The sequence below is a fragment of the Tupaia chinensis genome, unplaced genomic scaffold, assembly GCF_000334495.1.
Source record: "Tupaia chinensis unplaced genomic scaffold, TupChi_1.0 Scaffold000370_1, whole genome shotgun sequence".
Lineage (NCBI taxonomy): Eukaryota > Metazoa > Chordata > Mammalia > Scandentia > Tupaiidae > Tupaia > Tupaia belangeri.
Genome location: NW_006159867.1, coordinates 3,273,679 through 3,299,430, shown reverse-complemented (window position 1 = coordinate 3,299,430; position 25,752 = coordinate 3,273,679). Strand labels below are relative to the sequence as shown.

Sequence of the window (25,752 nt, the reverse complement as noted above, 5' to 3'; positions counted from 1 at the left end):
CCACCCACCCACCCCCCCCGAGGGTAGATTTCTTACTTCCCCTCTCACTTTCTTTCTGGCGAGTGCACACATCCTATGGTAAAAACCTTTTAAAAAGATGCATTAAGTTACTGTCGTATCAAAGATATTACTATATACATCATTTCCTTTGGAGAACTTTGCATTTTTGTGGACTGTCTTAAGTTGTTTTTTTAAATTCAGATACATTTGTGTATTATTTGTGTTTTGAGTCTGAAAACAGCAAAAAAATCCATCTAATACCTGTGTGTTATGATAAATGACTTATGTAAGAATTCTTGGCACATATTAGCTATTTCAAACCTTTAGTTACTTTCACCTGAAAAAAAAATACAAGAAAATGCAATGAAATAAAGCATGTTAGAATACAGCACCGCCAAACCTATTTCAATAGCATATCATAAACATCAAGTTTCTTACACAAAAGGTTCTTCTGATCAGTGAAACTAAGTGATATTCTTTTTCTTTTTAACTGAAGTATCTGAAGTACTATTGTTCTGACTTATTATTTCCATTCTAATACGACTGTAATTGCAAATGCAATTCTCAAGCTATGTTTGATTTTCTTTCTATTGTGTCTGTCTTCAATCACATTTTAAAACTCTTCAGCGTATAGCTCTGTGATGTATACCTTTAAATCACAGTTTGGGTCATTTCATTCTGTATTTATAAAATCAAGGGGCTTCCCCTTAAGAAAACAATTTATACTTGCCAAACAAACATTTGTACTATGCTGGCTATGTATCACTGTCAAATATAAAGTAAAGCCACTAGGGAAGGAAGGAAAAGAGCTTGTTCTGAGTAACTTCTCTCTTATAAACTTAATCAGGACTTGCAATTAATTTTCAAAATTGTTCTATATCGACCTCAATGTTTGAAGCTTCACTTTCTGCCTTTGGGCCCCATCAGCAAAACCCACACATCTTTCTGTGAGCAAAGCAGCTAGCTTTTTAAATGTGATGTCTTGTAGTTCTTATTTACAATCCTAATCACATCATTGATTTTAGTAATCTTTTAGTAAAAGTGGTTATTAATGCTGTCAAAGAAGAAACTGGGATTCAATTTTTTTCTTCTTCTTTTTTTTTAAACCTAGATAATTAAGATTAATCTTAATAATATGACTCTAGAGGCCCCCTGGGTGATTAGTGGGGTTGGGTACACAACACGGCAAGACACTACCTTCACTTGTAATTCTCTTTGCCTTCCCAAAAATGCTCGCTTGTATAAGCCACAAATAGTTAAATAAAAATGCAAGGTGTAATTCCTCATCATAACAGAGGAATTTGAGTTTTGTACTTTATAGGCTCAAAACACAATGTCACATAAAATTGTTTCTGGTTTTGTTTTCTACAATTCAAGATAGTCCATAGGATATAGTTTGTCTACTAAGGCCAAAAGAACTAAGGTGTACAGCCTTTTTTTGCTAATCCAGTGGGGTTTCTAATGTACTAAAGAATAAAAGATAGGTTAAAACAAATATGAAAAGTCTAAGAGACACTTTGGAGAAATAAGATTGCTCAGGACCCAAAGTAATGGAAGAAAAGGGCAAGATGAAGTAATGCATTTGATTTTCAGAAAAAGAGGTCACGAGGCAATAAAGATTGTCATTCTGAATTAGATCTACTTATTTGCATTCTGAAAGTTGTAAGTTTCCTAAGAGCTATTCTTTTCCTACCAAAAGACATGATATATGAAGGGTCTGGAAACAATGTCTGTTTAAGGTTCAGTGCCCATCCCCTGATGCCAGAGAAAATGTATATACACACACATATATATTTGGAGAAAATATGTACACACACACACACACACACACACACAGACACACACACACACACAGACAAAGAATACACACATATATATTTGGAATCAGTATCAAAAACCATTGCTCAAAAAAAAAATTGCCTAATTTACAAATATTCCTGAATCTCTTATTGATCAGTCTCTCTTAGAGAAAACAGGAGAGTATAGTACCTGAACTGAACCAGTATTATTAGAAAATGGTATCCTGAGCATTAGGATGTATAATTCATGTTGCTTTCATTTGCTCAGGCCATTGTAAAAATCCATAAATCATTTTCTTGTTCATGTATTGCTTAAGTGCAATTTGTCATTTTGCATTAGAGGGCTGTTCCAGCTCATTCAGTGCTTTTAATTCACTGTTTAGAGTTTAACAAAATGCTGGCCCTGTTTGATAAGCAAAAAGACAGTGAAGTGGGAAGCCACACCAGTATCAGCTGGGTTCAACAAAATGGAGGAGCCCTACTTTGAACATCAAGATAATAGTGCTTAGTGGAATATCTAGTATTCTCAGTCCCAAGAACAAAGACTGTTTTGTTCCCTGAGTTGAAAGCATTACAACACAGTAACTAAAGAGTTACCTGAATACTTATAATAGCACATACAATAAATCTTTTCCAGAAATTCTGGGGAACACCCACTCTTTGCTATAGATGTACACAAGCGGTACACCGTCTGTGGGATTGGCTCCAAAGCCTTGCCTCCCCACCTTTCAAGTTAGGTTATGCCACCACCGATAAGCCTGTTTTGTGGTTACCCATAAAAGATGCAGTCCAAGCCCAGGTCCTCCCCATTTTGCTCTCTGCACTGTGCTTGCTGAGAATGACAAGTGCCAGGAAGCATCTAGCTCAATCCCGGTCAAGCCTGGGGTTTGATATATTAAAATTTTGTATTTCCAATTCTTATAAACCACACACACACACACACACACACACACACACACACACACACAAGCCCCTTCTCTCAAAGCTCTGGGCACACTGCAATAATAAGAGGATTTAGAAACAAATTGCTTTCGAGTCATGTTAAATCACTGCAAACACTCATTTATCCAAAGGCTGGTTAACAAACTTGTTTGTCTATGGCCCTTCCAGCACAGGGTCAGGAAGAAAGCGACCTCCTTGCCTAGCTTTAAAGTTTGTAAAAGCTCAGTGAGCTCCTCAGTGCTCCCCTGCCCTCCGCACTTAGAACACTATGAAATAACAAACACGCGTTATCACTCTCACATACAAACAATGACTTTTAAGAAAATGGATTTCAATAACCCCTCTCCACATGATTAAAGCTGCTTTCCCCTTCTGTCTAGGGATGTAGTTGCTCTGGTCCAGACAGTTGGCGCTCCTAGACATGAGTACACGGGGAGTATGTGTGCTACTCCCTTCCGGGCTCCAGTAACTGAGGGTGGAGGAAAGCTGAACGAACAGGAGACTCCATCTACACTTCAAAGCGGTCTTCAACCCCACCCTGGAGGCTGTTGTATCTTCAGTTATGACCTCTCTAAATTCTAGGGTCTATGGGAGGGAGAGTGAATCCTAAGAGAAGGGGTGGAAGAGAGGGATTCTCACAGAACAGAAGAAAGCAAACCTGTTACATTTAAGAGACATTATTAAAAGGTAAATTTAAGTATTGTTTTGAGTAGTGGGCTATGCGGTGGGATTGTTTTAATGGCTTCACGGTAAACAGAGAGGGCTGTTAATCCAGTATCTGAATCTTAGCTCCAAAGGAAATGCTCTTTACAATTGCCCTTGGCTTGAGCTACTTAGCAGAGGTGGAGCACTGGGTTCGGGTCTGTTCTGCCTGGAAGAAGACTCCATCGTCACCACAATGATCCCGAGCTGGCGCCACAGAGACTAGAAGTCAGAGAGGCGGGACCTCTAGAGGACCCGAGCCCGGTGTCGCCAGCGCTGAGACAGGCCTCTGTGACCCAAGAAATCCCATAGAGCCCCCAACAGGCAAGCTCTTGTGAAAGAGGGAGGCAAAGAAAAATTTTCTGGCATGCCCTACGCTGCTTCCGCCGCTAGGAGACGCCTGTGACCCACGTTTGCCGAGAGAGTTCCCATTCAAACACATCTGCTACCGGGAAAAAAAATGCAGCTCAAGTGTTACAGTGGATGTAGTGATTATTTACAGGCAAATCTGGCCATCTCTGCACGTTCGCATCTCCGCCTCTGGAAGCTCCCTGGCTTTCAGCAAACGCCCCAAGTTCTGTTCAAACTTCATCTACATTTCGGGAGGAGAAACCCTCTGCCCCCAAATAATTTCTGGATCTGCATTGTCATTCAGCCGCATGTCTCTCACACACGAACACACGCGCAGACGCGCGCGTACACACTAGTGTTTCCATACGTACAAATGAACACATTAGAAAATTACCGTCATTTTTAAAAAGGCTCCAGGATTCTGATGAGTCAGCTTGGAGAGCTCAAAACATTTCTTTTCAATCCTGAAGATCTAAAGAAAAAGAAAGCCGGGGGCGGGGGAGGGGGGGAGGGGACGGAAGTACAGATGCAATACCGTATTAATATTCAGCTACTCTATAATCTCCTTTTCATTGATCCACAGGTCCTTTTCTACACTGCCGCTCCATTCTCAGCCGCAGACGTGATGCTAAAATCATTTAAACTGCAGCGGTTTTTCTCTTGGCTTTGGCCAGTCGTCAATTTACGCTGCAGCTGAAAAAGGATTAGCCATTTTTGCCGGCACACTCTCCTTCCAACCGCTCAAAGGCAGGACCCATCTCCGTGAAAGAGCCAAGTTGGGGAGGGGGGGAGCTTGTTCCCTGAGTTGAAAGCATTACAACACAGTAACTAAAGAGTTACCTGAATACTTATAATAGCACATACAATAAATCTTTTCCAGAAATTCTGGGGAACACCCACTCTTTGCTATAGATGTACACAAGCGGTACACCGTCTGTGGGATTGGCTCCAAAGCCTTGCCTCCCCACCTTTCAAGTTAGGTTATGCCACCACCGATAAGCCTGTTTTGTGGTTACCCATAAAAGATGCAGTCCAAGCCCAGGTCCTCCCCATTTTGCTCTCTGCACTGTGCTTGCTGAGAATGACAAGTGCCAGGAAGCATCTAGCTCAATCCCGGTCAAGCCTGGGGTTTGATATATTAAAATTTTGTATTTCCAATTCTTATAAACCACACACACACACACACACACACACACACACACACACACACACAAGCCCCTTCTCTCAAAGCTCTGGGCACACTGCAATAATAAGAGGATTTAGAAACAAATTGCTTTCGAGTCATGTTAAATCACTGCAAACACTCATTTATCCAAAGGCTGGTTAACAAACTTGTTTGTCTATGGCCCTTCCAGCACAGGGTCAGGAAGAAAGCGACCTCCTTGCCTAGCTTTAAAGTTTGTAAAAGCTCAGTGAGCTCCTCAGTGCTCCCCTGCCCTCCGCACTTAGAACACTATGAAATAACAAACACGCGTTATCACTCTCACATACAAACAATGACTTTTAAGAAAATGGATTTCAATAACCCCTCTCCACATGATTAAAGCTGCTTTCCCCTTCTGTCTAGGGATGTAGTTGCTCTGGTCCAGACAGTTGGCGCTCCTAGACATGAGTACACGGGGAGTATGTGTGCTACTCCCTTCCGGGCTCCAGTAACTGAGGGTGGAGGAAAGCTGAACGAACAGGAGACTCCATCTACACTTCAAAGTGGTCTTCAACCCCACCCTGGAGGCTGTTGTATCTTCAGTTATGACCTCTCTAAATTCTAGGGTCTATGGGAGGGAGAGTGAATCCTAAGAGAAGGGGTGGAAGAGAGGGATTCTCACAGAACAGAAGAAAGCAAACCTGTTACATTTAAGAGACATTATTAAAAGGTAAATTTAAGTATTGTTTTGAGTAGTGGGCTATGCGGTGGGATTGTTTTAATGGCTTCACGGTAAACAGAGAGGGCTGTTAATCCAGTATCTGAATCTTAGCTCCAAAGGAAATGCTCTTTACAATTGCCCTTGGCTTGAGCTACTTAGCAGAGGTGGAGCACTGGGTTCGGGTCTGTTCTGCCTGGAAGAAGACTCCATCGTCACCAAAATGATCCTGAGCTGGCGCCACAGAGACTAGAAGTCAGAGTGGCGGGACCTCTAGAGGACCCGAGCCCGGTGTCGCCAGCGCTGAGACAGGCCTCTGTGACCCAAGAAATCCCATAGAGCCCCCAACAGGCAAGCTCTTGTGAAAGAGGGAGGCAAAGAAAAATTTTCTGGCATGCCCTACGCTGCTTCCGCCGCTAGGAGACGCCTGTGACCCACGTTTGCCGAGAGAGTTCCCATTCAAACACATCTGCTACCGGGAAAAAAAATGCAGCTCAAGTGTTACAGTGGATGTAGTGATTATTTACAGGCAAATCTGGCCATCTCTGCACGTTCGCATCTCCGCCTCTGGAAGCTCCCTGGCTTTCAGCAAACGCCCCAAGTTCTGTTCAAACTTCATCTACATTTCGGGAGGAGAAACCCTCTGCCCCCAAATAATTTCTGGATCTGCATTGTCATTCAGCCGCATGTCTCTCACACACGAACACACGCGCAGACGCGCGCGTACACACTAGTGTTTCCATACGTACAAATGAACACATTAGAAAATTACCGTCATTTTTAAAAAGGCTCCAGGATTCTGATGAGTCAGCTTGGAGAGCTCAAAACATTTCTTTTCAATCCTGAAGATCTAAAGAAAAAGAAAGCCGGGGGCGGGGGAGGGGGGGAGGGGACGGAAGTACAGATGCAATACCGTATTAATATTCAGCTACTCTATAATCTCCTTTTCATTGATCCACAGGTCCTTTTCTACACTGCCGCTCCATTCTCAGCCGCAGACGTGATGCTAAAATCATTTAAACTGCAGCGGTTTTTCCAGCTACTCTATTTTCTCCTTTTCATTGATCCACAGGTCCTTTTCTACACTGCCGCTCCATTCTCAGCCGCAGACGTGATGCTAAAATCATTTAAACTGCAGCGGTTTTTCTCTTGGCTTTGGCCAGTCGTCAATTTACTGCAGCTGGAAAAGGATTAGCCATTTTTGCCGGCACCCTCTCCTTCCAACCGCTCAAAGGCAGGACCCATCTCCGTGAAAGAGCCAAGTTGGGGAGGGGGGAGCAGGGCGGCGGGCACGCAGTCGCGGGACTCGCAGCAGCATGCCTTAGACTACAGTCACACTCCTGGACACGCGCGCTCTCTCAATTCCCCACCAGAGGGAACAGCCACGTACCTCAGGGTCTGGGAAACGACTCTCCTTTTCCCGCAGGTTGTGGTGGTGTTACGCTTGGGTCATTCATTACCCGAAAGCCGCAGGGGACCTTCCTATCTGGTGGCGTTAGAAGGAAACTGAACAGGGGCTGCTTTAGTGAATAAACAACCTATTCCTTGCGAATAGCCCATTAATTAATATAACAATATATATTTATGTATCTTTCCTCGGAGAACTGGCATTCGACCCGCTCTCCAGCACTGACGCGTTCGCGTTGTATTGTAACTTCACAAGAACTGGGGCTGTGGATGCGCCGCGCGTCCCCAGCGCCTGGGGAGGGAGTGGGCACACTCGCAGCTGGTCAAGCGCGTCCTTCAGAGCTGGAAGGGGGAGGGGTGGTGGGCTTACTCGGGACTCAGCATGAGACTAGAAGGGATGGATGTGAACACCGTGAATGTGCAAACGTGTTGGAAGATATCTGCAGCGGCACACGCTCGGGCCCCGCGTGTGCACGGTCCCTGCCCACCGCCCCAACCGCGTTCGCGGGTGCCCCGCCGTCCTCATCCAGCTGGCCAACCCCACGCTGGGCTAGAAGCGGTGCCCCTGTGTCTAGCATGGTGGCGAAAAGGAGGATCTCCAGTCATCAAAAAGAGCAGAAAATAGAGCGTGTTCCCGCCGCTGCGTGGCACTTGGCCGGAGCAGGCGCAGGGATATCCGAGGAGCTTTGCAGCGCCGGGCGGTCCTTGCAGCCAGGCGCCCCTTGCAGCCAGGCGCCCTAGAGCCTGGCGGCGGGATGACCAGCTCAGAGGCAGAACGAAACTCCTCAGTCCTTGATCAGTTCCTTGATCAGGCACTCACAGCTCCTAGCCGTCCCCGGGCGAGGTCATCTATTTGGTAGGGATTTTGTGGCTCTACATTTAAGGCGGAAAGAGGCACGTCTAGCGAGTCGGCACGTCTATAGGGGCTGTTAGCTCACAAACCCTTAGAATGAATCCCTCCGCTTTTTTTGGACCCACCTCTGCCCTCCCCCTCCCCCCGCAACTGCTATGCCCCTTCCCACAAGGCCCCTTCAGATGCTCACACTTAGATTGACACATGCCATAATATACCCACTTTTTAAATATCTTGCCAATATCTGCTAGAGTTCCTTAATTAGATAGCCCTTGTCAATTAGTGGCCCCTGTGCAACTTTCCCCCCTTCTCGGTGGTTTATTTCCATGATCCGAAGCAGGGAAAATACCTTAAAGGAAAAAGAATGTTAGCATCATTGGAAACCCCGCTCCTAGGAGAGGATACCGCAGCTGTTGCTATTATGTTTTCGCATTTGCTGATGCAAACAGGGGAACCTCTCGAATTCCCTCCCCATTACCTGCGGCTGGGGACTGGGAACTTTCCGCGGCACAGTCCCCAGCCAGCGCCTCGGGACCTGCGGGCTGTTCTCGCTCTCACACTCACACTCACCCTGGCTGCCCGGGCTCAGGCTCTGTCCCGCCTCGCCTGGCTGCCATGTGACGTATATATTTGACAGCAGGTTGAACCAATCAACGGAAGCTTAGTGGGTGGTGCTCCTCAGCGATTGGTTGGCAAAATGAGGGCGCTGCGCAAAAACAGAGAAGCCGAGCGCTCTGAGCTCAGAAACTGCCAGCCAGGATCACAGGCTCAGAGGCTGAAGCAGGAGGAAGGACTGGAAGGGAAAGGGAGGAAGTGGGAAAGAGGCTTGGGAAGGAAACAGCAGAAAAGAAACTGCTCATTTTACTTACAGAGAGGCAAGTAACGGTGGAGATAATGACAGAGGGAGACAAGACTATGAAAGCCAAAAAACACAAATAGAGTGAAAGAGGGGGAAAATGTCAAGAAGAACATTCACCCGGAGAAATGAAGAGAATGAAAGTTTTATGCTGCAGAGCCCTTCTATGCTGTTCCGGCACAACATTGTCTCGCTGTTTTTAAGCAATTTTGCATTTGCTAGCCGTTGACATTAAGAGGCATGTTCAGCGGTGCCAGCAGCATCTCCACTTCCTTCTCCTCTTCCTCTTCATCTTCCTCCTCCTCCTCCTCCTTTTCCTCCTCCTCATTCTCCTCCCATCAGCAAGAAGACAAACCGAGGACAGTCTTGAAATATCGAAATTTCCTCTTTGGGATTTGCCAGCGCCGCGTTGCGCCAAGACTGTCGGAATAAAGGACGCTGACTACTGTATTATCGTTATTTTATTAATTGGTCAGTGGGAAGATTACAGATGAGGAAAGGGGATGCCTGTCACCCTTCCTGTGCTAAGATTGAAAAATGAGGCTGGATTGGGGGAAGCTCTAAAATGAAGCAAAAGGATTAAGATTTTTTAAAGACAGAGTACCACAGGAGCCCCCCTCCCAAATAGCACACTTTTATTTGTATTTTTTTTTTTAGATTTTTTTTTTTCCGTGGTGGTGGGGGAGGTGACTGGGTGGCTGACTGGCTGCGGGAAGCTACTTCCTTTCCTTTTGGAGATGATTGTGCTATTATTCTTTGCCTTGCTCTGGATGGTGGAAGGAGTCTTTTCCCAGCTTCACTACACGGTGCAGGAGGAGCAGGAACATGGCACTTTCGTGGGGAATATCGCTGAAGATCTGGGCTTGGACATTACAAAACTTTCGGCTCGTAGGTTTCAGACGGTGCCCAACTCACGGACCCCTTACTTGGACCTCAACCTGGAGACCGGGGTGCTGTACGTGAACGAGAAGATCGACCGCGAGCAGATCTGCAAGCAGAGCCCCTCCTGTGTCCTGCACCTGGAGGTCTTTTTGGAGAACCCTCTGGAGCTGTTCCGGGTGGAGATCGAGGTGCTGGACATTAATGACAACCCCCCCTCTTTCCCGGAGCCGGACCTGACAGTGGAGATCTCTGAGAGCGCCACGCCGGGCACCCGCTTCCCGCTGGAGAGTGCGTTCGACCCAGACGTGGGCACCAACTCCTTGCGCGACTACGAGATAACCCCCAACAGCTACTTCTCCCTGGACGTGCAGACCCAGGGTGATGGCAACCGATTCGCCGAGCGCCACCCGGTTCGCCGAAGGGGGGTGGGAAAAGCCACTGGACCGAGAGCAGCAAGCGGTGCACCGCTACGTGCTGACCGCGGTGGACGGGGGAGGAGGGGGAGGAGGAGAAGGAGGGGGAGGCGGAGGGGGAGCGGGCCTGCCCCCCCAGCAGCAGCGCACCGGCACGGCCCTACTCACCATCCGAGTGCTGGACTCCAACGACAATGTGCCCGCTTTCGACCAACCCGTCTACACTGTGTCCCTCCCAGAGAACTCGCCCCCAGGCACGCTCGTGATCCAGCTCAACGCCACAGACCCGGACGAGGGCCAGAACGGTGAGGTCGTGTACTCTTTCAGCAGCCACATCTCACCCCGGGCGCGGGAGCTCTTCGGACTGTCGCCGCGCACCGGCCGGCTGGAAGTGAGCGGCGAGCTGGACTACGAAGAGAGCCCGGTGTACCAAGTGTACGTACAAGCCAAGGACCTGGGCCCCAACGCCGTGCCCGCGCACTGCAAGGTGCTGGTGCGAGTGCTGGATGCTAACGACAACGCGCCCGAGATCAGCTTCAGCACCGTGAAGGAGGCGGTGAGCGAGGGCGCGGCGCCTGGCACGGTGGTGGCCCTGTTCAGCGTGACTGACCGCGACTCGGAGGAGAATGGCCAGGTGCAGTGCGAGCTGCTGGGGGACGTGCCGTTCCGCCTCAAGTCTTCCTTCAAGAATTACTACACCATCGTGACCGAGGCCCCCCTGGACCGAGAGGCGGGGGACTCCTACACGCTGACAGTGGTGGCTCGGGACCGGGGCGAGCCGGCGCTCTCCACCAGTAAGTCGATCCAGGTGCAAGTGTCGGATGTCAACGACAACGCGCCGCGCTTCAGCCAGCCGGTCTACGACGTGTATGTGACCGAGAACAACGTGCCAGGCGCCTATATCTACGCGGTGAGCGCCACCGACCGCGACGAGGGCGCCAACGCCCAGCTAGCCTACTCGATCCTGGAGTGCCAGATCCAGGGCATGAGCGTCTTCACCTACGTGTCCATCAACTCCGAGAACGGCTACTTGTACGCCCTGCGCTCCTTCGACTACGAGCAGCTTAAGGACTTCAGCTTTCAGGTGGAAGCCCGGGACGCCGGCAGCCCCCAGGCGCTGGCAGGCAACGCCACCGTCAACATCCTCATAGTGGATCAGAACGACAACGCCCCTGCCATCGTGGCGCCCCTCCCGGGGCGCAACGGGACTCCAGCTCGCGAGGTGCTGCCCCGCTCGGCGGAGCCAGGTTACCTGCTCACTCGCGTGGCCGCCGTGGACGCGGACGACGGCGAGAACGCCCGGCTCACCTACAGCATCGTACGGGGCAACGAAATGAACCTTTTCCGCATGGACTGGCGCACCGGGGAGCTCCGCACAGCGCGCAGGGTGCCGGCCAAGCGCGACCCCCAGCGGCCTTATGAGCTGGTGATCGAGGTGCGCGACCACGGGCAGCCGCCCCTGTCCTCCACCGGCACCTTGGTGGTTCAGCTGGTGGACGGCGCCGTGGAGCCCCAGGGCGGGGGCGGGGGCGGAGGCGGAGGGTCAGGGGAGCACCAGCGCCCCAGTCGCTCGGGCGGCGGGGAAACTTCGCTAGACCTCACCCTCATCCTCATCATCGCCCTGGGCTCAGTGTCCTTCATCTTCCTGCTGGCCATGATCGTGCTGGCCGTCCGTTGCCAAAAAGAGAAGAAGCTCAACATCTACACGTGTCTGGCCAGCGACTGCTGCCTCTGCTGCTGCTGCTGCGGTGGGGGGGGTTCGACCTGCTGCGGCCGCCAAGCCCGGGCGCGCAAGAAGAAACTCAGCAAGTCGGACATTATGCTGGTGCAGAGCTCCAATGTGCCCAGCAACCCAGCCCAGGTGCCGGTGGAGGAGTCCGGGGGCTTCGGCTCCCACCACCACAACCAGAATTACTGCTACCAAGTCTGCCTGACCCCAGAGTCCGCCAAGACCGACCTGATGTTCCTTAAGCCCTGCAGCCCTTCGCGGAGTACGGACACTGAGCACAACCCCTGCGGGGCCATCGTCACCGGTTACACAGACCAGCAGCCCGACATCATCTCCAACGGAAGCATTTTGTCCACCGAGGTAAGGCTGAAGCGAAAGGACCACCATCTCTCATCTCCTCCATCTGAAAGCCTCCTCTAGCCCGGCCCTTGTATCTCTGGTGCACTGTGTATTTATTTTTAGGATTTTAGCTTATTTGTATCATTGTGGGGATGGGGAATGGGGGTTACCCTCTCCCACCCCTTCGTGTGTAACCCAACTTTCGCGTTATTCCTTATTCTCTGCACTCCACCCCTCCGCATTTATTTTCATTCCACCCCCTGGTGCCTTGCACCCTAGAGAGCTCCCCATTTCCCTTTCCCATCTGTCTCCTATCTTAACCCATCAGTCTTTCCCCAGCGCTGAAACCCGGAGGAAAGGGGAAAAGTGCGCGCAGGGAGAGGGAAATGTGGGGGAGGGACCTTCTAGAACTCGCAAAGGTCTTTTTTTCTCTTTGCGTCTGTCCCAGGCGTTAATAAAGTTGATTCTATTTTGCTTTGTTTATCGATGCTTTCAGTCGCGTGTACAAGCTATAGATTGTTTAACTTTACACAGTTGTCTAAACTCGAATGCATGTTTTAGTGAACAAGTTATCAGATCCTTGTCCTCTGAACTTGGGTGGCAAAAAAAGCCTTCAGTTCTGTTCTGGACAGCATTTACAAACGCACTTGAAGCCGAATGCCCACACAGTGTGAATTTGAATGAAGTTGCTTTGGCACCAACCCCTGTAAGCGTAAACTAACAAAAGGTTTAAACAATTGTTGTCTTAAATTTATCTTTTAGTAATAATCACCTTACTGCCACTGTTTTTTGATACATCACTGCTGTTGGCTTTCTTCATCAAAGAATTTGGCTTGTCAATTCTGATTTCTTTATAAAAGATGGAGAAGTGGCAAAGTTGGGGAGTTGGGGGGAGAAAACAGTTCGTTTTTGTAAAAGAGAGCTTGGAAGGAAAGGGTGTGGGTGGTGGAGGTGGGAAGGAGAATTCAGGGGGCCTTTGGAGGGAAAAAAAGAATTGGGGGGACAGGAATATGAACTCTTTTCTTGGCAGGTCATTTTATTTGATTTTTAGATAATACTAATTGACTTTCATGAATATTTGTACAGCTCATTTGTATCTTAAGCACATTTTGAAAATAAACAACAAAACAATTCTATAAAATATCCAAACTTTTGCTTGTTGAGCGTGCTGTTTTTCTTGTGTCAACCAGTATGCACCTAAACACTTTTTTAGGCCACTGACCGACTGCAGACTATAACTAGGTTGACTGTTAGCAACAATAGTTTATAAGCCCCAGTTATGAGGTCATTTGCATTCTCTCTTTAAATAAACACATTTAAAGTTGGCTGGTTTTTTTAACCTTTACAAGTGACTGTATTCAAGTGTCTCTGCATACTTCCCCTGCCCTTACCCTGCAATCACTAGGTTGAGGTCTTAGGAGAGCTTGTCAAGTCATAGAAATACACACAATTACCTAAGCTGGAGATAGTTCCTAACCTCAAAAATAGACTATTAGCTAAATCTTCAGCATTCAGATACTCTTGATTTATTTATTTTTTTTCCTAGACTAAACATCAGCGAGCAGAGCTCAGCTATCTAGTTGACAGACCTCGCCGAGTTAACAGGTATGGACTCTTTTTCTTTTTTTTTCTTCCCCTAGCTTGGTGTATGGACAATTTACTACCTAGTGAAAGTACATTATCTGAAATTAAAATGTGGCATGTATAAAGTTTTCCCAATGAAGGCAGGGCATAAATATCAATTATATTATGTTTCCTAGCAAATTACATTCAAAAAAGTGTATTTTATTTGTATCCAACTGACAAAATAAATTTGAATATTTTCTCAGTATACATTTGTACATAGCTTCTGTTAAATCTTTCTGTTCCAGATGTTTACACTTACCTCGGCCTCTTGAAACTAATATGAACATGTCCTTAGCTCCAGTCATAGACTAATGCCTAAATTTTACATGCCTTCAGTACATAAGTTGACTACTAATGTTACATTTTTAAAGAGTAAGATTTAGGTTATGAAAGCCAGCTTGATGCAAAAATAAAGCCAACTAAGAGGTCTGTGAGTCTGCAGCACCATCTGTGACCATGTGGTGGCAGAAGAATGTTTTCTGTGTTTCTTCACCTTTTTTATTCTAATATTCCCATTTGTGTACTTCTAGTTCTGCATTCCAGGAAGCCGACATAGTAAGCTCTAAGGACAGTGGTCACGGGGACAGTGAACAGGGAGACAGTGATCACGATGCTACCAATCGCGGCCAGTCAGCTGGTAAGTGTGATCAAAGGGCAACTGAAATGCTGACTCTCTAGTTTTTGTTCTTATTTTTCAGAACAAATCTAGAAAGGATGAGGTCCTATGTAATTTCCTGCAAGGTTCATGCTGGTAACTCTACAGGAGAATAGTGTCACCCTGGGTTGATAACTGGGTACTCAAAGAGGCCTATCAAAACATAATATTCCTTTGGAGAGTTAAAGTTAGAAATCCACTGTGGAATATGTGCAAATATAACATACATCTTTTTTATGCAGTTCTCTTTTAGTAGAATCATATTGCATTCAAAAAGCCATAGGTCTTTCACTTGATCCAATCTTTAGTCAATTACGGTTTCATTAGACTTGTTGATGGATGAAGTAACTAAGGATGAATGAAATTGACCTGCACAAGGTCACAAGAAGATAAATGAATGACTGGGGACTAAAATCCAAATTCCTTGCCTTCCAGAGCAATGCATTTTGCACACCCCCAAATACTGAATGAGAGAAGGAATAGTGATTAAAATTTATAAGTAGGTTGGAAACAGACTTTCTGATCTTGAGTTCTTGGGCATCAGGACATTAATGAACATATGATCATGTACATTTTTTGAAACATCATAGGCTTCCTCATTTTCAGCAGGGCCTGTGACCCATCAGAAGTTGAACTCTTGAGTGTGGTTAATGTAAACTTGATGGTACTCAATGACAGGGGTTGCAATATGATATATATTTTTACTTTTCATTACATAATTTAATCTTTGAGTTTTATACCATCTTAACTCTTAATGAGTTAAACTAAAAGGGAACTCTTATAAGACATAAAATATGTACCTTAAAATGAAAATAATTTCGTCAAGTTCTAGTTTTCTTCCTAATTCATTTGGACTTTACCTATGAAGGATGCTTATTGAATTTTTTTACTTTGTCTGTATAGTTTTGTGTGCATTTGACACATGAGGAGATGAAAAGTTAGTCAACTTTTGTGACTTCTAAAAATGTCCATTATTGGACTGTGACAGGGTTCAACTCAGCTTACCGTTTTTCTTTTTTTAAAAAAAAAAAATTAACATTGCTTTGATGAATAAAATAACCATAGTGTGAAATGATCCTTATTTTCACAGTAATATTAGTCCTCGAGAGCACTCGTTCCTTAACACACTTGGGGGACCTCTGAATGCTGTGGAGGCAGTGTGTCAAAGGGCAGGGCACACCCCATGGTGGCCTGGCTACAAGCCTCTTGCTTGGCTGGTGTCTGCTGTGGTGTGGCCGCCTTAGCCTTGGGAAACTCGGGCAGGAGGAAGGGAAGGAAGGCTGCTCAAGGGTCTCTTTATATTGCTGCAAGTCATTAATATGCAGACCTAATGAGACTTGAGAACTGCCAAGAATCCCCGGAGGTCCCTGCCCCTTGCGGGCCTTCACGCTAAGTGAACAGAGCATCTATTTAGTGTCTGGGAACCTGACAACAAACCAGATCTTGCCAGAAGTTTATATGGGAATACAAAGTCCCTTTCATTTTTGCCCTATATATGGCATATGATTTATTGTGATCCTTAACAAACTGTACATTGGGGATTGCTCATTTCTATTCTTTAGAGTTTCTAATTTAACAGTTAGTCTTTGAAAACTTTTAAAACAAAATGTTTAATATTTTTTATAAAAAGAGTATCTGCTACTTGTTTCCTTGGATACATTTTCTTTCTTTCCCATCACCCCTTCCTTTGTTTCTTTCTTTCTTTCCTTCTTTTCTTTTCTTTTCTTTTTTTTTTTTTTTGTAGCACTCCAACCTCAATGAACATTTCAATTAGTTTAGTCCCTCAGACATAATGAGCCATAATAGCCTATCCTATGAAAGAGAAATGAATAAACATCTGCAAAAAGAGCTAAATTTGGAAGTTAGATTGGGAGTATATTCTTACCAATGTGTCTTCCCAAGAGCTGTTTCATTTCACAGGCTCTCTGTGCTGCCATATTGGTAGTTCTTTCTAATTATTTGAGATGTCAAACATTTAAAGGAATACTACCGCTAAACTGTGTTCTGGAAAACTTTTCTTTTTTCAAAAAGCAAAACAGTTTTTATTTTTCTTTATCCAAATGGTAATTATTTTTCCTCTTTTTAAGTTCTTAGATGTGCAAAAGTATTATAGGATTACCAAAGTATTTCATTAGTAGTTACAGGGCAGCCCCAATCTACTGGGCACAATAGTAGCTGTTTTAGGACTGTAACAAAAGTCCTTATATTAAGAAGTAATTGCATCTCTGTGTGCTGAATTGCAAGCAGATTTAGTATGTCTAATTTTATGGTAAGAACGATTTTGAAGTGTTTTCTTTTTTAAGTATAAATGCCCCAATGCAAAGAATTAAACATGCACTTACTTAATGAATTTTTAGTTCTTATTGATACTCTTCTATAAACCTCACACCAAGTAGGTAGAACACGTCCAAAAAGTCAAGCTTGCTTAAGATAAATCTGTTTTATTTCTTTGTAAATCCAAATATTAATCTAAAATCTTCCAATTTTGCCAAATTAGAGGTAATCTTCACAGAGCAGTTATTTCCATATTTAAGGTCTAATAAAAGGACCATACTAATGAGTACATTTTGCTAAACTAGGTTTTAAGAGGGGAGCGATCAAGGAAAACTAACACTGAAAAGATAAAATTTCTGACTTCTTTCAGTTTGAACCTCATTCTCTACTATATTAGATACATCATTTAGCTTATTGCTCTACCTGGTTCAGTTTCTTTTAATTTATCCCTGCCCTTTTTTTCTATGTTAGCATTATTTTTTTTTAATTTTTTTGATATGCCTTGTGTTCATTCTTTTATGAATAGTTCCTGCCCTTTTTTTCTATGTTAGCATTATTTTTTTTTAATTTTTTAGATATGCCTTGTGTTTATTCTTTTATGAATAGTTTTCTTTTTTGTTCTCCCTCCCCCACCCACCCGCCCTTGCTTTTCTCCTTTCTAAGCCACTTGCAGTCACCAATCTTGTTCATAGAAGGGCTTTAAACACGGAGGCAGCTGCGCAGAGAATCACATAAGCTTTTTCAGTTTTCCACTGCACCTGGCTCCATGTGTGAAATTCTTCAGCATGACCACTGCTCTGTGGCACTTTCTTTCTATGGCCTTGTCAAGGTGCTTTCCGTTTTTTTCAGTGCATTATTGATATATTGGTTAGATATGGCCAAAGTCCAAGGAGATGTGGTAAATGCATGCATAAACCATCTCAAGAGGAAAAATTGATTAATCGCAGCTTAAATAGCCGAAAAAGTAGACTTGATAAAATATTTTTTCTATTTTGGAATATAATTACAACATTTTTGCTTGTATATTTTTAAACATTTTGAATATTATTGGAGGTATTTCTAAGGAGATCTGTTCAGTAGTTGAGGTATTTGGTATGGCTTTTTAAAATTTACAAAATACCTACACTAGGATTGCTTATTAAATTAATTTTCAATACTTTGTGCCTTTTAAAAAAATATGTTGAAGAGGAGAACCCTAATAAGTTATTGGGCTACTTGTTACACAGTACCTAAAAATGTCAAATATTTCTTCATGAAATGTCTCTTTCACTTATTAGGAAACACATTAACTTCTAGATGGATTTAGTTCTTAACTTATTATTATGAGAGTTATACATCGTGCATGGTAAAATTTTGACTGTCAATTCAAAAAGATACACTTACTCAAATTTTCAGTATTTACAAATTAGAGATGTACAGTTTGAAGTGAATTAAGCCATTGTACTCCCACAGTACCTGCATTCGTGATTTACTTAATATTTAACTGTCCCTTCTTAACTCCAATAAGAATTTAAATATTCAAAAATTAGATTTTGACTTCACAAACAAAGTATATCTACTTTGTTTCAAAAATCTTATTCAGGTTTCTGGTGAATCTTTGAGCTACAACTTGAAATTGTGGCGAGATTTATAATTGGAAAAAAAACATGTAACAGAAAATGAGAAAAGTGGGTAAATGTGTAAACATTTTGAAAGATGATAGGGAATAATTTTGATGTGCACATTTTGACTTTTTCATGAGTGAATTATGTTGATAAAAATCTGTTCCAAACCATATTTTGCTAAAAACTGCAGCAGTTTTTGTGGCTATAATTAATATCTTTTAGTTTTCATTGTAAAGTAGTTAAAGAAAAACTGAAAATATTAAAAAAAAATGAAGGGCATTGGTTTTTCTTTAAAATGTATTTATCACATTCGGAAAAATTTTTAACGTGAGAAAGAAATGTGCACACAATTGTTTATTATTGGATTCATCAGAAACTAGTACCATTTGATTAGGAGGCTAATAATTCTGAAATGACAATTTGTTCTCAGTGGAAATATCCACTGTCTTAGACTATGAAGGACAAGTTACTTACCAGTTGAAAAATATGTATTTTAAAATTTGTCTAAATATATCTTTGCATAACAGGCAGTCAGTCTATCACATCAGCTGTCATGCCTTGCAGAACAGATTATTTCTGAAAAGTGGAAAACATAAATAACTAGAAAAAGAGATTGCAAGCAAAAAAATATATGTTGACACTTTATTAGAAATCAAAAATTCAAAAGTGATGTTCGGCCTGTGTTTTCATGATGTGCAAATTCCACAGGTTCTATAGTAAGGGCATTTGAATGGAAAAAAAATAATCAAATCAAAGTTATTAACTCTTAAGCCTTCAATTTAAGCCATTAAAATTTTTAACACCGAAATAAAAGGTATGCATTTTAGTGTCACAGGTTGGCATCTGGCATCCCTGTGTATTGTGGAGTCATTTATCACAGCAAAGCTTTAAAATACCTTTGCTTATTTAGAAATCAAAGTAATATATCTAACAAGACTACTGGTAGATATTAAGTAATAAAATAATGTTAGATACTGGCTTCCTAAGGCGAAAATCAATAATGAGATAAATATATTTGGCTTTCAAATTATACAAACATATGACAAATAAAAAAATTCATTTTCAATTAATATGTACACTACTTATTTGAATTTTATTGATATATTACCCAAGTGTTTCTCAGTTTCATTCCAATGTCTGATTTTTCACATGAGAAATAGGCAAACTTGTCTTATCAATAACTCTTGTGAAACCTCATACTCAGTTTAGCCGCCTTCCATTTCATTCTAGATATCTAATGTATATTACTACTAAGCGAATTCCAGTAAAAAATGATTCATTGATAATTTTGTTAAGAACATTATTTACAAGAATTTTCCATCTGTCCAATGACATTGTTCTTTTCAGAAAACCTTTGTTACGTGCATGCTGTATTTTTAAAACAAAGAATCTGAAATCATGTAAACTTTAATACATCATCTGCATGAATTTTAACCAGCCTCTACTACTTAAGAGAGGCAGAGGAACTATATATTTGCAAGAGAAGAAAATCAACACAGTTGAGTATACACTACCCATAAAAATAATTCCTAGTAAAGTACCTTCTAAAATAACCAAGCTATATCTTGATATGAGTTTTAACATACTATTTTATTCAAATTTTCTGTGTGAAATTGTCATAGAATTAGAAGAGTATCTAGACAGAACTGCAGGAAAGTTGTGAATGGTCTTATTTGGCATATTGGAAATGATGTACACCAATAACGAAAACCGTATCCATTACAAATTTTGCACTAGTACCCATCTTTATCAGGATCCAGTGAAACAATTCTATGTTACTATTTGAATATAATTTTACCACGTCTTCTAATGCAATGTAACAAATCCATTTTAAAAATAATTAAATAATTGCTTATCATCATTTTCCTCTTAGTGTCTGGTAAATAGACACTAAGAATTAACTTAGGAGTCAAGTGTGTCGAAACAAATCTCCTCTTTGGTTTTGGAGTTTGTACTACCTAGTAATGGGAATCAGGGACATTCTCCTTCTCTCTCACTTTTTCTTTCTGCATATCTTCCGGCAGAAATAGAATGAAGGACTGAGCTTTTCTGGTGTCTAGTGAAACATTTACATGTTTTACATGCTGTGCTCAGTCTGATTCCTTAATCCTAACTTCAGCTCACGTATTCATTCCTCAACAGTTCACTGATCAGTAATTTATTTCCAGGCTTATGCCTGACAATTATCAATGGAATGTTATAATCAAAGTAAGATTTAGTATTATATATAGCTTAATTTAAAGTCAAAAAAAGTCATTATATACCGAGTTTAATGTATAAGAAGCTTGGTGTTATTTACTTTAAAATAATTTATGTCATTAGCTGTCCTTAACTGTAAAATACCTGTGGATAATCTAGAAGGTTCATAATTTCAAAAAATTATTTTTTACTTCACATAAATACATATTAACATATGTACACAAACACACATAAATCATTGTATAACAGAATATCGTCAGGAATTTAAACACTGAAACTTACTCAATAACTCATATCATTTGTAATATTTATAGAATTGAAACTTACTCAATAGCTCATACCATTTGTAATATTATAGAAATAATAATGAAATTCATTAAATAAAATACTCTGTCAAATGAAAAAAAAAAAAAAAAGCCTAGTTTTTCCAGTCTAGGCATTTAGTAGAGAATTTCTTCTATACAGACTAACCATACTCTGGTTATGTCAAACTGATCTTGTTTTAAAACGTGTTCAATACATGTGTTACTAATAAATGTGTTGCTTTTCTTTGTAGTGCTATATATATCAAAATGAACACTGATCAGTAATTTATTTCCAGGCTTATGCCTGACAATTATCAATGGAATGTTATAATCAAAGTAAGATTTAGTATTATATATAGCTTAATTTAAAGTCAAAAAAAGTCATTATATACCGAGTTTAATGTATAAGAAGCTTGGTGTTATTTACTTTAAAATAATTTATGTCATTAGCTGTCCTTAACTGTAAAATACCTGTGGATAATCTAGAAGGTTCATAATTTCAAAAAATTATTTTTTACTTCACATAAATACATATTAACATATGTACACAAACACACATAAATCATTGTATAACAGAATATCGTCAGGAATTTAAACACTGAAACTTACTCAATAACTCATATCATTTGTAATATTTATAGAATTGAAACTTACTCAATAGCTCATACCATTTGTAATATTATAGAAATAATAATGAAATTCATTAAATAAAATACTCTGTCAAATGAAAAAAAAAAAAAAAAAGCCTAGTTTTTCCAGTCTAGGCATGTAGTAGAGAATTTCTTCTATACAGACTAACCATACTCTGGTTATGTCAAACTGATCTTGTTTTAAAACGTGTTCAATACATGTGTTACTAATAAATGTGTTGCTTTTCTTTGTAGTGCTATATATATCAAAATGAATATCAAATAGTATCCCCATCATGCTTGAAACTTCTTATGTTTTGCTTAAAAAGCATGGGATGAGCTTTCTTGGTCATAGTCAGGTAAAATGATTAATAGTCTTGTCAATGCTAAGAAGTCATAAAAATTGAAGTCGTCATTTGAAATGATGGCATTATAAGATTAGTAAGCAAATAGTTCTGTGTTGACATTTCCAAATATAGAAAAAGCAATAAGGAATTTGTCAATAGTATCTGCACTTGATTCAACTGCATTTGGTTTCCTTGGTTTCACTAATTACGGTCATTTGTTCTGGGTTTGTCCAAGGTGGTAAATGATTGGTAGTTTGTAGGAATATGGTCTACCAGAGTGTCATTGAGAAATACCTTTAGGAAGTAATTTCCTAGAAACGTAAGAAAGCACGCTTTTGGCTGCTCATGAAATTTGGTGTCATTATAATTTATTGGACTAGTGATGTGTATGCCATATTTCTGTGGAATCTCATTTTCCATTTTATGTCTAGATTTTGTCATCTTAAATATCCTTGTTAGTGTTTAGTATATTTCTCCCAATTTTGTCTCTATGAAAAAAAATGTTGGAGGATTTACATTGTTTGGGATTATGGATTATGAAACCGTTATACATTTTTTTTTCTGTTCGAATGCCACAAGAGATTTTAAAAAATATTCATTTTCCCAGTACTTAACCATTTCCTATTGTTATTTAAATAGTTTAGAGCCAACCTTGTTTCACAGTACCTTGCATAGTGTAAAAATAATGATCTCAGAGGACTTTTTGCCCAAAGAATCTTACCGTTTACATAAGACGATCATTTTCTCTGGTTAAAGTGATGAACAAAATGATACAAAGAGATTTTTGGTTCCTGTCAGATGAGACAAGAAAAATGTGTTAAGACTCCTTCACCCATCACGAAGCCACCTGTGACCTCTCCCCAACCAGAAGTTGGTGATGTTGGTGAGAACTGGGTCAGCAGTTCTTTTCATTCTGCTTACAGGTATGGATCTCTTCTCCAACTGCACCGAGGAATGTAAAGCGCTGGGCCACTCAGATCGATGCTGGATGCCTTCCTTTGTCCCTTCTGATGGACGCCAGGCTGCCGATTATCGCAGCAATCTTCACGTTCCCGGCATGGACTCTGTTCCAGACACTGAGGTGTTTGAAACTCCAGAAGCCCAGCCTGGGGCGGAGCGGTCCTTCTCCACCTTTGGCAAAGAGAAGGCCCTTCACAGCACTCTGGAGAGGAAGGAGCTGGACGGACTGCTGTCTAATACACGAGCGCCTTACAAACCACCATATTTGAGTAAGTATTATGCAAAAGGCTTTATGAAAGTATTCCCTTTGAGGAAATGAAGTTCTACATTCCATTCTTCTTGGTAAATAGAGTTAGACTGTTTAGAAACAAGGGTAATGTGACTTTGGGATGTAGGCAAGAACTTAGCTGTGGAAAAATGAATATGCTTAACAGGAAGACGAGTTCCTGTGTTAGGACATCATTCTGGACAACAATGAAACATGACTTTTGCTTTGGTTGAAAATACATCTTTCAGATGTTCTTCATATTTCCATAGAATGTTGCACTCCTGATATCCGTGTGTTTTGAAGGGCTGAATTAAAGTGGGGGAACTTCTCTTGACATTGAAGTCAAGCGATCTCGATTTTGTATGGATACCAGCATTAATGCCTAGTTATGCTCTTACCATAGTGTACTGGCCACCTTAGGCCACATACAGAAAGCAGGGCTAGAGCTGTTCTGCCCTTTCAATGTGGTTAGTAACATGTTAGTATGGATTCAAGTCTCTGATCAGAACCAGAGAACTCTCTGATGGAAGCATATCAATTCACCAATACTCTTCATTTATTTAAAATCATAGGTTTTTCTAACCATGAGACATTGATAATTACACTCAGAGCTTTCAGTATGAGGGCCATCCAAGTTCTCTAAGTGGATTGTATTGTACAATCATTGTGAACCATAAAAACCCTTTAAGATTCTATAATATAGTTCCTTTGAGGATGTTGGTAATGAAATTATCCCACTTCTTCACTGCTATAAAGAAAGTTTTTCTTTTTAGTTAATGGATAAGTACTACTGACTATTTGATGTGTTGGTTAAACCACATAAATGATATTTGATAAAGGAGAAACAAAAGGTTACTTTTTAGTATCAAATTTGACTGAGGACTATAATGTGATCTTTGCCCCTCAAATTGAAATTTTGGATTAACAATTTTATTATTTAAAATAAAAGTTTACAAATTTTAAACATCCTGTTTTACTATTTCACTGAAATGAAGAATATGCTTTATAGAAATACCTTATCAGTAATTTCCAGGTAAAAAGGTGAAAGGGCATACATGACTCACAGTAATTAAAATTTACATTTCTAAGTAAATACACATTTTGATTTTAGCCTATATTAACAGATAAATCTACTTCAAATATAAAAGGACATCAACTCACCCTCTTTTCCTCTAAATAAGTACTAACATTGGTGAAATGATAGTTTCATATAGAACTGGAATTTTAACCATTTATGAATGTCTTTACTATATAGTTTTTCTTTTTAATTAACAAAACATAGTAATGATTTTAATAGCGTACTAATGAGCATATATTTTAATGCAAGTGTATTTATTTCTTGGAAATCTAGTGTTTTCTTTTAGAAAGTAGGGATTATGAAATTTATTAGCAGTTATGTGTGTTATTAGAAATCAAATAATGCATTTATCAGTTTACCAGGAAAATTTAGATTTGCCTGAATATTGTGGAGATACTTGTGTTGGAATAAATTCATTTTTAATAACAATTTCTTTTTTTTTTTAATTTGTGTTAGCCAGGTAACATTCACAATTTAGGCTTTGGGTTGAAGTGTGACCTATATAGGAAGTGAGCAGAAAAATAGCTATCTTCTTTTTTTATACTCTCCTTAGTTTCACTGCTATAAAGAAAGTTTTTCTTTTTAGTTAATGGATAAGTACTACTGACTATTTGATGTGTTGGTTAAACCACATAAATGATATTTGATAAAGGAGAAACAAAAGGTTACTTTTTAGTATCAAATTTGACTGAGGACTATAATGTGATCTTTGCCCCTCAAATTGAAATTTTGGATTAACAATTTTATTATTTAAAATAAAAGTTTACAAATTTTAAACATCCTGTTTTACTATTTCACTGAAATGAAGAATATGCTTTATAGAAATACCTTATCAGTAATTTCCAGGTAAAAAGGTGAAAGGGCATACATGACTCACAGTAATTAAAATTTACATTTCTAAGTAAATACACATTTTGATTTTAGCCTATATTAACAGATAAATCTACTTCAAATATAAAAGGACATCAACTCACCCTCTTTTCCTCTAAATAAGTACTAACATTGGTGAAATGATAGTTTCATATAGAACTGGAATTTTAACCATTTATGAATGTCTTTACTATATAGTTTTTCTTTTTAATTAACAAAACATAGTAATGATTTTAATAGCGTACTAATGAGCATATATTTTAATGCAAGTGTATTTATTTCTTGGAAATCTAGTGTTTTCTTTTAGAAAGTAGGGATTATGAAATTTATTAGCAGTTATGTGTGTTATTAGAAATCAAATAATGCATTTATCAGTTTACCAGGAAAATTTAGATTTGCCTGAATATTGTGGAGATACTTGTGTTGGAATAAATTCATTTTTAATAACAATTTCTTTTTTTTTTTTTAATTTGTGTTAGCCAGGTAACATTCACAATTTAGGCTTTGGGTTGAAGTGTGACCTATATAGGAAGTGAGCAGAAAAATAGCTATCTTCTTTTTTTATACTCTCCTTAGTTCTTCATATACCTATATGTCTACCTTCACTTTTGTATGAACTTCAGGTGTTTAGTGTCATCTTAGACTTATACAATTATCTTCAAAATTACATCATGGCTCTTCGTCAATAGTCATAGTCAATTTCATAATCTAATGGAACAAACTATAAACCAAAACTACCACTGACCATTTTGCCCCTCAAATTTCTGGTGCTAGTTTTCAATACTTGTGTCACTTGCCAGCA

General features: G+C 40.9%; 1 protein-coding gene across 1 annotated transcript in view; it reads left to right on the top strand.

Moving 5' to 3' along the window:
- The first annotated feature begins 8,734 nt into the window (after positions 1-8,734).
- The window catches only part of PCDH10 (protocadherin 10), a 48,703-nt gene continuing 31,685 nt past the window's right edge, over positions 8,735-25,752 (top strand). Inside the window, 5 exon segments of the mRNA XM_006153381.3 lie at positions 8,735-10,076; positions 10,078-12,156; positions 13,682-13,740; positions 14,292-14,398; positions 22,698-23,003. Of these exon segments, the coding sequence (XP_006153443.1) occupies positions 9,510-10,076; positions 10,078-12,156; positions 13,682-13,740; positions 14,292-14,398; positions 22,698-23,003 (3,118 nt within the window). The 5' untranslated portion in view covers positions 8,735-9,509.